Source organism: Podarcis gaigeae (assembly GCF_964106915.1).
Source record: "Podarcis gaigeae genome assembly, chromosome: 10".
Classification (NCBI taxonomy): Eukaryota; Metazoa; Chordata; class Lepidosauria; order Squamata; family Lacertidae; genus Podarcis; species Podarcis gaigeae.
The window spans coordinates 6,133,616-6,147,633 of record NC_139686.1 but is presented as its reverse complement, the minus strand read 5'-3'; the positions used below and the strand labels follow the sequence as shown (position 1 = coordinate 6,147,633).

Here is a 14,018-nt window from a genome sequence, read left to right as displayed (position 1 = left end):
TGGCTGAAGGAGTCGGCGTACAGCTTCCAGGTCATGTGGCCAGCATGACTAACCCGCTTCTGGCGAACCAGAGCAGCGCATGGAAACGCTGTTTACCTTCCCGCTGGAGTGGTACCTATTTATCCACTTGCACTTTTGTGCTTTCGAACTGCTCGGTTGGCAGGAGCAGGGACCAAGCAACGGGAGCTCATCCCGTCACGGGGATTCGAACCGCCAACCTTCTGATCGGCAAGTCCTAGGCTCTGTAGGTTAGGGCTAAAGGTGGCTTGTGTTTGAAGGCTATTGACGTAAGGTGTTGCAACAACCTTCCCCCCCCAAAAAAAAAACAGGAACAGGGAGGGTGCCTCTGTTCCGTGACGTCGTCAGCTCTTCTGATTTCATTCAGATGAAATCATGTCCTAATAAGATCCCTACCTCTTTGGATTTACGCTTTAAACCCCGTGATCATTTCCTCTTGATATCTCCCCCCCCCCCCCCATATATACTGGAGAGAAGAATTGAGGTGGGGAGGAGAGAAGAGGTGTTTCCATAGAGAGAATAAAAGAGGGGGGGAAACACCCCCACATTGCCAGCTCTTTAACAACAATCATAGCCAGGGAAAAGGATTGAAGTTCAGGTTTAATGTGTCTCTCTCTCGTCCTGAGAGAGCTTTCTTGCAGCACTGACTGAGAGGGCTCACACTCTCCTAGCTACAGAGCAGAATCACAGGTAAGTGGATTTCGTTAGCCTGCTTCTTTTAGGGGGGGAAGCACGGGCAGACTTTGCTTGCAAATAAAAATTTTTAAAAAATGGAAAGGAAAAAGATTTAATACTCCAGTGTGTCTTGCAGGTAGCAGAGTTTCCAGGCAGGGAAAAAAGAAAAGAGGGGGGGAAATAAAGAAAGTGTTGGTTTTAATTCTGGAGACTAATTTAAGAGTATTAAGAGAAGCAGCATCTCTGGAGCTGAAGTGTAGTTTTGACATTGGTCACCAACAAAGTGGACTTTGATTCGTGCAATAAATAATCGTTATACTCTCTTCCGAAGCGGACACCGGCAAGAACAAAAAAAAATAGTTTAAAAGATCATCACAGCTCCAAGAAGCAAGTGATAAGGATGGAAGAAAGTTGCTTAACTGCAGAAAGAAGAAAGGTTTGGGGGTTGATAATAAAAGGGGCAGTTGGAGGGGGGAATGGTTGCTATCTACTGAGGATAAGTGGCAACAGGAGGAAATGGTGAATCAGGTGGATTTAGGGTTAAAAATTAGATGCAGGAGAAGTTAAGACAGTTCGCTGGGGAATGCCCTTGCCCCCATTGAAATGAATGGGTGCTGCAGGAGCCCACAGCAGGTTGTTAAAACTGCGAGCGCATTTGCAAAGCTAAGCAGGGTCCGGTGTGGTTTCAAACTGGATGGGGACCACAGGCTGGTTTTCCTGCCTTGCTGGGGGTGGACTGGATGACCGTTGGTGTCCCTTCCACCTCTACAATTCTATGGTTCCTGCCAAAGTCTGTGCTTGAAGTGATCCATTAATGAATGGAATAAGAAGCTGTCCAGGGAGACTGTGGGTTCTCTAGCCTTCAACACACCTGCAATGCTTTTAGTACAGTATAGGAAATGAACAAGTCCCTTCGCACCCCGCCAATCGCTGTCCAAGGTGTGTACTCTCATCCCACTGCTGTCTCTTCTCAGATTTTCCTTTGCACTTCTTTTAAAAGGCAGCTGAAGGTTGTATGTGACGATAGGACATCGTTTCTCAGAGTGCACTTGTGCTTTTTCATTTGGTCCAGCTGTCATCCCCAGTCAAAACGGTCTTGCTGGGGGTTTTTTGGTAAAAGAACTAGCACAATGTAGCATGGCTAAACTACTGGAGAGAGACAATAGAAGCAATGCAGTTTTGATGCCACCTTGAATTCTCAGACCATGCAAAGGAGCATCAAATGTTTGCCTCCAGACCGAACCCTGCACAACCTTCTTTGGCCAGTTTTGCAAAAGTATTCCAAGAATTTGAGTTTCTTTATTCATTTAAATAGGGGGGAGGAAGGGACTAAGTAGGAGAAGTCTCCCCCAGTGTGACACTTTCCCGATGCTTTGGACTACAATTCCCATTAGCCCACATTCAAATGTCTGGGACTCATAGGAGTTGTAGTCAAAGATACTTGGAGAGCACAAGTGTGCTGAAGGTTGTACTAGAGGTTTTGTAGTTTTTAAAAGATATAATAGTTCGGAGAAAGGAGAGAGAGGGACAGAGTGAAGGATGAGTTTTCCTTCCTTGCCTGCAACACTAGACCTCAAGGACCACCCAACAGAATGGACCTGTGTTCGAATCAGGGCAGACCCAAGGAAAGGACCTCTCTTTCACCACAGTGCAGGGATGGGGAAGCTCTCGTCTTCTAGATCTTGTTGGGCTCCAACTCTCATCAGCACCAACCAGCACAGCCAATAGGGGTGAAGGGAACAGTAGCCTAGAAGCATCCCGAGAATCACAGACTCCTCAATCTCTTCTGCAAAAGCATCGCCGGCTTGTGGGCTTCACGGCCACTTTGGCCAGAGCCACCAGCTCTGAAAGGCTTCTAATGGACTATGGATAAACCCACATAGATCTATCAGTTGGCATTAGGCACGGAGGCTAAAATGATTTCCCGTGTTCTTGCAAGGACTAGTTGCTGGGCAGGGGCTGGAGGTGGCGATACTTGGAGGATTCCCAGTGGAGTACGTCTCTACTGTAAAGATGCACTTTGCCGAATCTTTTTCCAACAGGAAGGGCTGTAGCCCAGAGGCAGAGTGTCTGCCCAGGAGGTCCTAAATTCAACTCCCAACATCTCCAGGTGGGGCTGGGAATATCCCTGGTCTGAAACCTTGTAGGGCCACTGGCAGTAAATTCAGTCAGTACTGAACTAGCTGCATAATTGGTCTGGCTCAGTATAAAACACCTTTCTATGACTAGCCAGCTAGCCCTGGTGGTCATCCAATGTTTATTGGATGGATTTCCCCCCTAAACTGATTTTTGAATTCTGAATTTATTGCTATTCACGTTTTATACTGTATTTTAAGCTGCTTTTTGTTGCATCAATTAGGTGTTTTAAATTTGTTAGCCGCCCTGAGCCCGGTTTTCTGAACCGGGAAGGGCAGGGTATAAATAAAAATTAATTAATTAATTAATTAATTAATTAATTAATTATTATTATTAGGTAGACCTTTGCTCCAATCTAGCAGATATCCCTGTAGAATTTCTTTAACCTCTCTCCGACGGAGTCAAAGTAAACTTACCTATCGTCTTCTCCACTTTTAATTACTCAGCAGGGCAAAAGAAAATAAGTGTGCTCAAACTATGCTTTCTCTTCTGCAGTACAGTGGTACCTCGGGTTACATACGCTTCAGGTTAAATACACTTCAGGTTACAGACTCCGCTAACCCAGAAATAATACCTTGGGTTAAGAACTTTGCTTCAGGATGAGAACAGAAATCGTGCTCCGACGGCACGGCGGCAGCAGGAAGCCCCATTAGCTGAAGTGGTGCTTCAGGTTAAGAACAGTTTCAGGTTAAGAACAGGCCTCCGGAACGAATTAAGTACTTAACCCGAGGTACCACTGTATAGCCTTCCACTCTTTCAGAAGCTTCTACAGTATCTCTCTTTCTTCAGCCTGACTGACTGCAAAGCTGGGATTTATTGTCCTTAAAATTCCGTGAAACAAGCAGTGGGGTGGGGGGGCGTTTCTATTCTTTCCTTCAAATGAGGAATTCCAAAAAGCAGGGAGGGGATAGTGGGGAGAGGAGATTTTAGGATGAGCAGAGAGCTGGTGAGAATTTAAAAGCTTTGAGGGTGCTCAAGATGTTCTGTCGAGGGAGACGATTTGAAAGCAGGAGGGTTAAGGAAGCTGGCTTGTGAGCGACAGAGCTGATGTCATATTAGAAACCTTGTTGGGTCGATAACGTATATTTGGTGGTTTTCCTTTGGGAAGGGGCTGGAACTCAGTGGCACAGATTCCTATGTTCTTAATCAAATACTAAATCGTTGGCAAAGCAATCCAGCAAACAACACGACTTTATTTGTATGAACATTTAAAGTCCGCACGAATCAAACTATCGATTAAAATATGGCAATTCGCAAAAAATATCATAAACTTTCCAACACAATCGCATGGCAACAATCACATAAGCAGCCGTCACTGTATGGCAGTATTTTCAGATTTTTTTGGGGGGGTTAAGTGCGCACCATCCCTAGCAACACGATCATACATTATAAAATACATAGCAATGAATAAATCTCTACTGCAAGGTGGATAAATAATTTATAGAGGCTAACAGTTGAAAGTGAACACATTTCGAAGCCGGTATAAAGCGACGAAGTGTACATTGCCGATCAGTGTTAGACAATAAATAAAGGTAAAGGTAAAGCGACCCCAGACCATTAGGTCTAGTTGTGGCCGACTCTGGGGTTGCAGCGCTCATCTCGCTTTACTGGCCGATAAACGCCATTTACCTTCCCGCCAGAGCGGTACCTATTTATCTACTTTGACGTGTTTTCTCGGTCCCTGCTAAGTTGGCAGGAGCAAGGACCAAGCAACGGGAGCTCACCCCATTGCGGGGATTCGAACCGCCGACCTTCTGATTGGCAAGTCCTAGGCTCTGTGGTTTAACCCACAGCGCCACCTGTGTCCCTTGACAATAAATACTTGGACCCATAGTCTGACTTTCATATAAGGCAGCTATGAGATGTCTGCCTTTTAATGCACTGATAAGTAAGCAGATCGTGGCAGCAGCTTTTATGATGCTTTTAAGAGGGGCAAGGAAGGAGTCTCTCTGCGTCAATAATGGCAAACTTCCTGCACCAATATTTTGCTACACAGACACATTGGGCTGGGATCCTCAATATACCTGACACATTTAAGGCTATAAATGGTGACCAGCCATGATGGCATGTGAGAACAGAGTGCTGGACTAAATGGGCCGTTGGTCAAATCCAGAAGAGCCCTTATGTTTGTTAACCAAGAAATCTGAGGGCTCCCTTGGGCAAAAAACAAGGACACCAGCCAGGAATACCAGAGCTAAACAGCAGCCAGTAGGCTCGGTCTTGATTGAAGACTGTCGCGACAGGACTCCCACCTGCCACAAGGTGGAACAAAATGGAAGCCCTGAACAAAAGAGAACCCAAACTTTTATAACTGCTAATCCCCATGTCACACCCCCCCAAACTACATCACTAATACGTCATGGTTACATCATGAAAGGGGAGGTCTGGTGGCAGGAATCTGAGCATCCTGGACCCTGCCCCATGGTCCCCCTTGCCCTCCACCAAACACCTATCAAGTGTAACAAAAGAGATATTTACATTTCCCTGTTTCCCGGCCAAGTTAATCACACCCTTTTGTCTTCATCTGGGTTTATTATTTCAGGAATGGCTACCTGTCTGGCACTCAGGTATCAGGATGCCAGGGATTATCACTCAGGCAGAGGGGCTGCTGGGTAGCTGAGCTCACATGTCTATATTAATTTCTGATGTTTTCCCAGTGAGCCAGTACATTCATCAGTGAATTGTCACATTTGGTATTGTGCAGCAAAGGCCCTTTGAATAGATAGGAAGAAACTGTGATGAAGTGTTTTGTGGGGACAAATCACAAAAGTCACAAAAGTGATTGCGCTGATTTTGGTAGTGGGCTGCATGTGCATGATATCTGCTGAAGGGGAACCCCTCCAACCTATACATAAATTCCTGCAACATGTTCTTATGCCTGAAGCTTCAACGTGTAGCTAATACTGAGCTTGGTGGACCCAGGCGTCTGACTCAGTACAGTGGTACCTCAGGTTAAGTACTTAATTCGCTCCAGAGGTCTGTCCTTAACCTGAAACTGTTCTTAACCTGAAGCACCACTTTAGCTAATGGGGCCTCCTGCTGCTGCCGTGCTGCCGGAGCACGATTTCTGTTCTCATCTTGAAGCAAAGTTCTTAATCTGAAGCACTATTTCTGGGTTAGCGGAATCTGTAACCTGAAGTGTATGTAACCTGAAGCGTCTGTAACCCAAGGTACCACTGTACAAAGCAACTTTCTGTGTTCCTAAGTATCAAACTTCTCCAGGAATTCTGCTATTTCATATCGCAGGAGGGTGATGAGTGAGGGGCAGGGTTTTGGGAGTTTTCCCAGCCGGAATTCACCAGAACTCAGTTCCAGCACCTCTCAGGTGGGTGCCATTGCCATTATAGGAGAACGAGGGTGAGTTTATAGGCGCCGACTCCATGGGGCCTGAGGGGGCCCGAGCCCCCTCAAAAATTGGTTTGGGGGGGCTCCGCCCCCCCAATAATTTAAGAAAATTATTAGTTATATTATGCTTTGTAAAATCACAAAATTATGTTGGTATTTTTTATTTTCCTTGTTTGACGATAGTTACCTTTTAAAATACATTCAGTAATGAGTTAAAACAAAACCACTCCCGATCTAGAGAGGGGGTGGGGTTGCGGGCTCTCGACCCATCAACAATCTCGCGGGGCTGGCGTCAGCCCCGCGAGAAGCGGGGATTCCCCCTAGCTCATTAATATTCACCGCCCACGGCGGCAGCCAATCGGCTGCCGCAAAGTGCGGGCCCTCACAGGTTCACTTAAGGTCGGGCCAGCCCGGGGCTCGCCCCTTTCGTTCCCCCAGCAGCAGCGGTTTGGAGGTCTTGGGTCCCCCCAATATTTTTTATAAGTCGGTATGGGGCCCCGCCCCCCCAATATTTTTTATAAGTCGGCGCCCCTGGGTGAGTTCATGGTGAGTTCTGACACCTCTTTTTCAAGAAAAATAGCGTTGGTGAGGAGTATGTGTTGGGGCAGGCTTCAGACATTTGACTGCTCTTCCACAGTCGAGGGGAACTTTCTGCACACACAACAAGACTCATGAGGCAGATTCTACTTACCTCCCTTATTCCCAGCAAAAGCAAATTTGCTGTTTTCTGAATGTCTCACTGATATACAGTGCTGTTCTCGATTATGGCCACTAGGTGGAGCCTAATAACCACAACTTCCTTCCTTATTTAAAAAGACGATGGGTAGGCAAACTAAGGCCCGGGGGCTGGATCCGGCCCAATTGCCTTCTAAATCTGGCCCATCAACAGTCCGGGAATCAGCGTGTTTTTACATGAGTAGACTGTGTCTTTTTATTTAAAATGCATCTCTGGGTTATTTGTGGGGCATAGGAATTCGTTCACTTTTCCCCAAAAAATATAGTCCGGCCCCCACAAGGTCTGAGGGACAGTGGACCGGCCCCCTGCTGAAAAATGTTTGGTGACCCCAGAAATAGACCATCCTTCATCCAAAAATCACAGGGCAGCTTACAATACAAAACACAAAATGCATAACATAATGATAATATAAGATATATAATGAAGGTGACAGGTGAGCCTCGCTGGGGACAGCATTCCACAAACAGGGGGACGCCACTAAAAAGGCCCCGTTCTCATGTTGCCAAACTCCAGGTTTCACATGAAGGAGGCAACACGAAGAAGAGCCTCGCATGATGACCACAGGGTCCATGTCAGTTCATAAGGCGAGAGGTGGTCCTTGAGATATTGCTTTGTTGTTCCTTTCCAAAAACCAGGAACACTTAAGAACATTCCTTCCTTCTTGGGTTTCCTGTTATCCAAAGCTCCAACTACTTCCTGCTAATGTGAAAGATGAATAATGCATCCACTTAAATGGGGGGGGGGGGGAATTGTTGCCGTGTTAAAATGCAAAATGTGAGCAATTGTGGGGTTTTTAAAAAAAGAAACTTGTTTTTTTAAAGTGTTATCATGTGTTGAGAGGACGATTTCGGCAATACGGTAAAAAGGACGGATAGTTAAGTATTGGGGAAGAGATCCGTTTGGTTGGCGTTTTCATGTGAACCCACCATTTTGCACATCCTGAACATATCGAACATACAATATGTATATTTTTTTTGAAATTCATTCTTCTTCTAATTTTGCTCTGCAGCTCCCCAACCGAAGAATGGGAGTGTGCTAGGACAAAGTACATCCAACCATCTCCAATGCGAGATCTACACAGAGTATACCCATTTAAATTAATGGTGAGGAGAGAGACAGTGAGGTGCAATGGTTAGAGTGTCGGACTAGGAAGTGGGAGACCAGGTTTCAAATCTCTACTCAGCATAAAACTTACATGGTGACCTCTCAACCTAACATACCTTACGGGGCTGTTGCGGGGATTAAATGAGGAGGGCAAGAACCCCAAATCCCACCTTGAAGGTGGCATATAAATGTAATAAACCAACAAACAAAATAACTCGGGTTAACTTTTGTTCTGCCCGGATACTGAGGTCCAGCGCCGAGGGCCTTCTGGTGATTCCCTCGCTGCAAGAAGCCAAGTTACAGAGAACCAGGCAGAGGGCCTTCTCGGTGGTGGCACCCGCCCTGTGAAATGCCCTCCCAGCAGATGTCAAAGAGAACAACAACTATCTGACTTTTAGAAGACATCTGAAGGCAGCCCTGTTTAGGGAAGCTTTTAATGCTTGATGTACAGTGGTACCTCGGGTTACATACGCTTCAGGTTACATACGCTTCAGGTTGCACACTCCGCCAACCCAGAAATAGTGCTTCAGGTTAAGAACTTTGCTTCAGGATGAGAACAGAAATCATGCTCCGGCGGCACGGCAGCAGCAGGAGGCCCCATTAGCTAAAGTGGTGCTTCAGGTTAAGAACAGTTTCAGGTTAAGTACGGATCTCCGGAACGAATTAAGTACTTAATCCGAGGTACCACTGTATTACTGTATTTTAATATTTGCTTGGAAGCCACCCAGAGTGGCTGGGGAAGCCCAGCCAGATGGGCGGGGTATAAATAATAAATTATTATTATTGCCCTCAAACTGATGTGCCTCTTCTCCCTTCCTTGTGGCGCAGGGCCTCCAGGACAATGACTCGCCCCAGGCTCCTCATCTTCTTCCTGATCCTCTTCGCGGCGCGGACAAGCCTCTCGCTCAAGTTGTACAAGGCCGAGTCCGTCTTTGGCTGTGTCGACGCCGCCCTCTCCGAGGCTCGGAAAGGTCTCCCCGGCGAGAACTCCGTCCTGGGCAAGAGGAGCTTCAAGTACCCACGGGTGGCCGAAGAAGACCTCTCCTTGGAGGACAACCAAGAGGAAGCCGAGGAGGACAAGGACAAAAGGACGTTCCCGGCCGTCACCCGCTACCGATACCTTGCCCAGGCGCAGGGGAAAGGCAAGGTGTACCAAGGTGTGCCGGCGAAGGGCGACCGGCGCTCGAAGGTCACCCTCTCGCTCGACGTCCCCACCAACATCATGAACATCCTCTTTAGCATCGCCAAAGCCAAGAACATGAGGGCCAAGGCGGAGGCCAACGCTCAACTGATGGCGCAGATCGGCCGGCGAAAGTGATGAGGGCCGGGGAGGGAGGGGTCCGGGCGAAGACCGAGGCAGCCGCGAGGGTGGCGGCGGCAGCGGAAAAGGGGGCTTCTCGGCCGGCCTTCCCTTCCTCGAGACCCCCGGAGACGGAACTGTCCGCTGTATATAAGCGCTGTAGATTCGCCAACCCTTCCAGCTATCTAGCATTCGTACATCTTTCTCTCTCTCTCCCCGCACTCTGGTCTCCCATCCCAACCCCAGTTCTCCTCAAGTGGAAACCTGTGTTGTGGGACAAAAAACATACCAAAAGAAGAAGAAAAAAGAAAAAAACAACCATGAGGGGTGGGGTGGGAAATTGTTCACATCACATGACGCAGCCCCTCATTAAAGCAAATTCTCTTGAGTTTCTAATTATTATTATTATTATTATTATTATTATTATTATTATTATTATTTCCAGTAAGAGGAAGAGTCCGCCATGTATTCTGGGCCTAGGCAGAGCCTTTTCCGGCCCATTTTTCTGTGTATAAGACTAGGATTTTTTCCCCTTAAAAATAATGTCCAAAATTTGGGGGCATCTTATACACAGATAGATCTTCCCATCTTTTCGTAAACCAGAGTCCCCAAAAATAGGGGATGCCTATTTTTGGGCGTCGTATAGATGGAAAAGTATGGTACATTTTATTGGGGTTACGGACTGCCTTTCTGCCAAGGCATCCAGGTGATTTACCGTGAAAAACACAAAAACGAATACATCCTATAAAATGTAGAGTGACAAGAATTCCCTCAGGCCAACTGTGTTACCCTCCATTTCTGACTTCCCTCAGGTCACATGGAGCTCTAGGGAAGATGGCGGAGGAGCTGCCCCAACAGCTCTCTCAGGCCATTGATGGTCCTTGCTTCTCATAGCCTGTGGCAGACATTCGTTGCTGCTCCTTCGATTATGTAACAAAACATTTCAGTGAAATTTTTCTGTTCAGCTACCAGCCAGCCTGGATATTCCACACGCCTCTCCATTCCCTATTTTCTCACATTTCCCCATAGCAGACATTCAAGTGGTTTTGGGGAAAGAGGCTGGGTTGCCCACTTGGTAAAGGTGAACCCTGACCATTAGGTCCAGTTGTGACCGACTCTGGGGTTGCGGCGCTCATCTCGCTTTACTGGCCGAGGGAGCCGGCGTACATGTGGCCAGCAGGACTAGGCCGCTTCTGGCGAACCAGAGCAGCGCACGGAAACGCCATTTTCCTTCCCGCCGGAGCAGTACCTATTTATCTACTTGCACTTTGACGTCCTTTTGAACTGCTAGGTTGGCAGGAGCAGGGACCGAGCAACAGGAGCTCACCCCGTCGCGGGGATTTGAACCGCCGACCTTCTGATCGGCAAGCCCTAGGCTCTGTGGTTTAACCCAAAGCGCCACTCGTGTCCCTTCAGTTGGTGTGTGTGTGTGTATATATATATATATATATATATATATATATATGCAGGTTTTGGTGTCCTCGGGTGTCTTCCCGTGTAAAAGTTGGGGTGTCACGGGAAGACACCCGAGGACACCAAAACCTGCATTCCTGTACCCGTGAAAATCTACGAAAGCATATATATATATATATATATACAGTCCTACCTCATGTTACGTCCGCTTCATGTTACATTCTTTCAGGTTACGTCCCGGAAAGGGTTACTTCCAGGTTTCACCACTCGCACATGCGCAGAAGCGCAAAATGACGTCATGCGCATGCGCAGAAGCAACGAATCACAACCTGCGCATGTTGCAAACGGGCCTCATGTTGCAAACGGGCCTCCAGAATGGATCCTGTTCACAACCAGAGGTACCACAGTGTGTGTGTGTGTGTGTGTGTGTGTGTGTGTGTGTGTATCTATGTAGGATAACTCCTAGATGCCAAGACCAAGGTATGGGACAAGCACTCATTGGTGAGAGAAGCCCAGCAGAGATTTAAAGTCACAAAATATGCAGCAAAGGAAAGCATGGAAATATAAGCTGTTGGGCCTTTAAAATATTCACTTCCAAGTGAATCCCAAAATTTCCCTCTTCCCCCACAATAGGAAAAAGACCACATGTTTGGTAAGTTAAAAATGGGTTTACTTACAAACTCTTCAAAGGTCTGGTTCATGTGCTTTTCCATACATCAGGCAGAAAAGTTGCACAGGCAGTGAAACTCAAGAGTGGCTGGTGAGAGCCATGTGGCTGAGCTGGAGCAACCAGTTTCTCAGGTAGACCGAGAGGAACAGTAGACTTAATTTCCTATTTCCTCCCAAGGTAAGTGACATAGCTAAGCCTGGCAGCAACAGCTTGCTCCATGGTATTAACTCCTTCATGCATGAATTCGACTTTAGCATGTTGCTTATATGAGGGTGGTTATATCACAGTTTTGTTCCCGTCCCCCCTGTCTTGGCAAAATATTTTTTACACTTCTGCAAAGCTTGGTGTTCTCCCCAACATGCTGATTCCCCTCATTCCTTTCCAAGTATAAGGTTACCAGATTTTTTCAATGACTCCGGGGGCACAATGAATCAATCAATCAATCAATCGATCGATCGATCGATCGATCAATACTACATGTTTGGGACATTGATACTGCAGTGATGGCAGTGGCAGAGAGTGTTGGAAATCAAGCCTTTATCAGGAGAAACTGGCAACTCTCCCAGGCACCCGGCATGATTCCCTGTTGACCTCCCTGGCTGCATTCCCCAGCAAGTTCCAGGCGAGGTCTCAATAGGCGATTCTTCTCAAACTTGAGAAGAACACACCCCCTCTTTCCTGCCCCCCCGGCAGGGGAAAGAGATAGACAGAAACGTATTTACATGCCTTTATTTCTGTCTTTGCAGCATTACAAAAAACATGACTGCTCTCTTCAAACTCCAGCAGTGTAGTGACAAACACTTCCTGCACTTCCTGGACAGGAACAAACGGAAGAGCTCATATTACACTCTGAGCTAATTCCGGTGCTTCGCACTGTGAATTGACTGTCCCTCTGTTTCCCACGGACAGTCCCAACATTCCCATTATGTTTACTTTTCAAGCTAGCAGTTTGCAGCTGCATTGCTTCTATATCGTAACAGAGAGGTGGCCGCCGCCTTGACCTCAACTGCCATGTTTCCCCTTCCTCCAAGTCTTCTATCTCCTTACTCCATGAGCCTATACAGCCCCTGAGTTGTTGGTTCATCTGTTGGTTCATCGGTGGTGGTGGTGGTGGGGAAGCAGTGTGCAGTGGGTCAGGCATGGAAGGCGGAGAAGGAGGGCTGAGAGCGGCGGCGAGGCTTGGGCAGCGCAATGCCTCCCTTCCCATAGGAGCAGCCCCAATCCCATTCCTACTTGCGTGCAAGCAGGAAGGGGCAGGGATCCCTCAGCTGGGAAGGGAGGCTTCCCGTTGCCTAACTGAGAGATCCCTGCCCCCTCCTGCTTGCACGCAAGTAGGAGTTGGGAGGCTGCTCCGATAGGCAGCATGAAGCCTCCCTTCACAGCTTAGTTGCTGGGCTCAGGGAAGGTGGAGGCAGCCCGGAAGCTGCATCTTAGAGCCCCTGCACCACCATCCTAGGGGGACTTCTGAACAGCTCCTGAAGCCAGCCAGAGCCAACTGCTCCAGGCTGCTGAGACTGCCGCTGCTGCGTTTACGGGGACATTCAATGAAATCCGGGGACATTCCGGGGATGGAATTTGTCCGGTCTTATTCGCAAATCCGGGGACTGTCCCCGGGAAACAGGGATGTCTGGTAACCCTATAAAAGTGGCTTTGTTTAGGACTACAATCATGTTGGCACGCACCCATGGGGTTCCCTATTTGTGGGAACACTGAAGCACACAAAACCAGTAGGCACCGTAGAAATATTAAAAGTGAGTGAGACAGGTCCGTCCCTCCTGCAACCTAAAATCAATAGTCCTGTTTTGTTCCATAGTTTGACCTTTAAAGATAGTTTAACAGAAGGACATTGCGCCATAACAGGAACATAGGGAGCTGTCTTACAGGAGTCAGACCATTGGTCCACCCAACTGAGTATTGTCCGCACTGATTGGCTCTTCACAATTCATGCTCAGCCCTTCCTGGAGATGTCAGGACTTGAACCTGGGACCCTCTGCATGCAAAGCAGGAAATTTACCACTGAGCTACGGGTCGATTTTGCAGCAGGTTGTGAGTGCCACTACTTATGTACCCGCAAATGACACCACCCATGCAAGAGGAGGTGTAGGCGTCAGCAGGCTTGAGCGTAAAACCCATCTTCAGAAAGACAAGAAATATTTAGTGGGGGTGACCCCAAACACAACCCGTTGTGGAATGTGCCTGTTCAGTGGCCGCAAAAACGACTGCTGGGAGTGGAAAACCAGGGTTTTGCCACCTTACCTGTGGGTTCTTTTTAGCCATGAGCTTAGGATGCAAATGGCATATATCTGGGCTGGCTAGTACCTATGGCCCTCTAAACATGATGGAGAAAATCGTAGCTTTAAGAAATACAGTTTATTCACCTCCTATCTACACCTTCAGTCTGCATGCAGGGAGCCCAGATCTTACAACATGGTCATTTCAAGAGTGGCTTGTCCCCCACAGCAGTCCAGGGCATCTCTCCCAGCCAGCCTTCAGCCAGCCTGCCCAAGATGGATCCCCGTTTTTCTTCTCTGCCTTTCTTCTTCCCAGCACACCTTGCTAAAGACTCCCGTGTCCTGTGGCCTCACACCCAGTTACCTCGGCAACCTTCCAACCCGCCCAGT

The 14,018-nt window shown here is 47.7% G+C and overlaps 1 protein-coding gene across 1 annotated transcript; it reads left to right on the top strand.

Moving 5' to 3' along the window:
• Positions 1 to 505: 505 nt before the first annotated feature.
• Positions 506 to 9,702, top strand: UCN3 (urocortin 3). Its single transcript, XM_083701039.1, has 2 exons — positions 506 to 708; positions 8,843 to 9,702. The coding sequence occupies exon 2, from the start codon at positions 8,856 to 8,858 to the stop codon at positions 9,330 to 9,332; it is 477 nt and encodes a 158-aa protein (XP_083557165.1). The 5' UTR covers positions 506 to 708; positions 8,843 to 8,855; the 3' UTR covers positions 9,333 to 9,702.
• Positions 9,703 to 14,018: the final 4,316 nt, after the last annotated feature.

What these genes read in the sequence shown, in the direction of transcription:
- UCN3 (XM_083701039.1), top strand. Translation starts at nt 8,856, where the DNA reads ATGACTCGCCCCAGGCTCCTCATCTTCTTCCTGATCCTCTTCGCGGCG.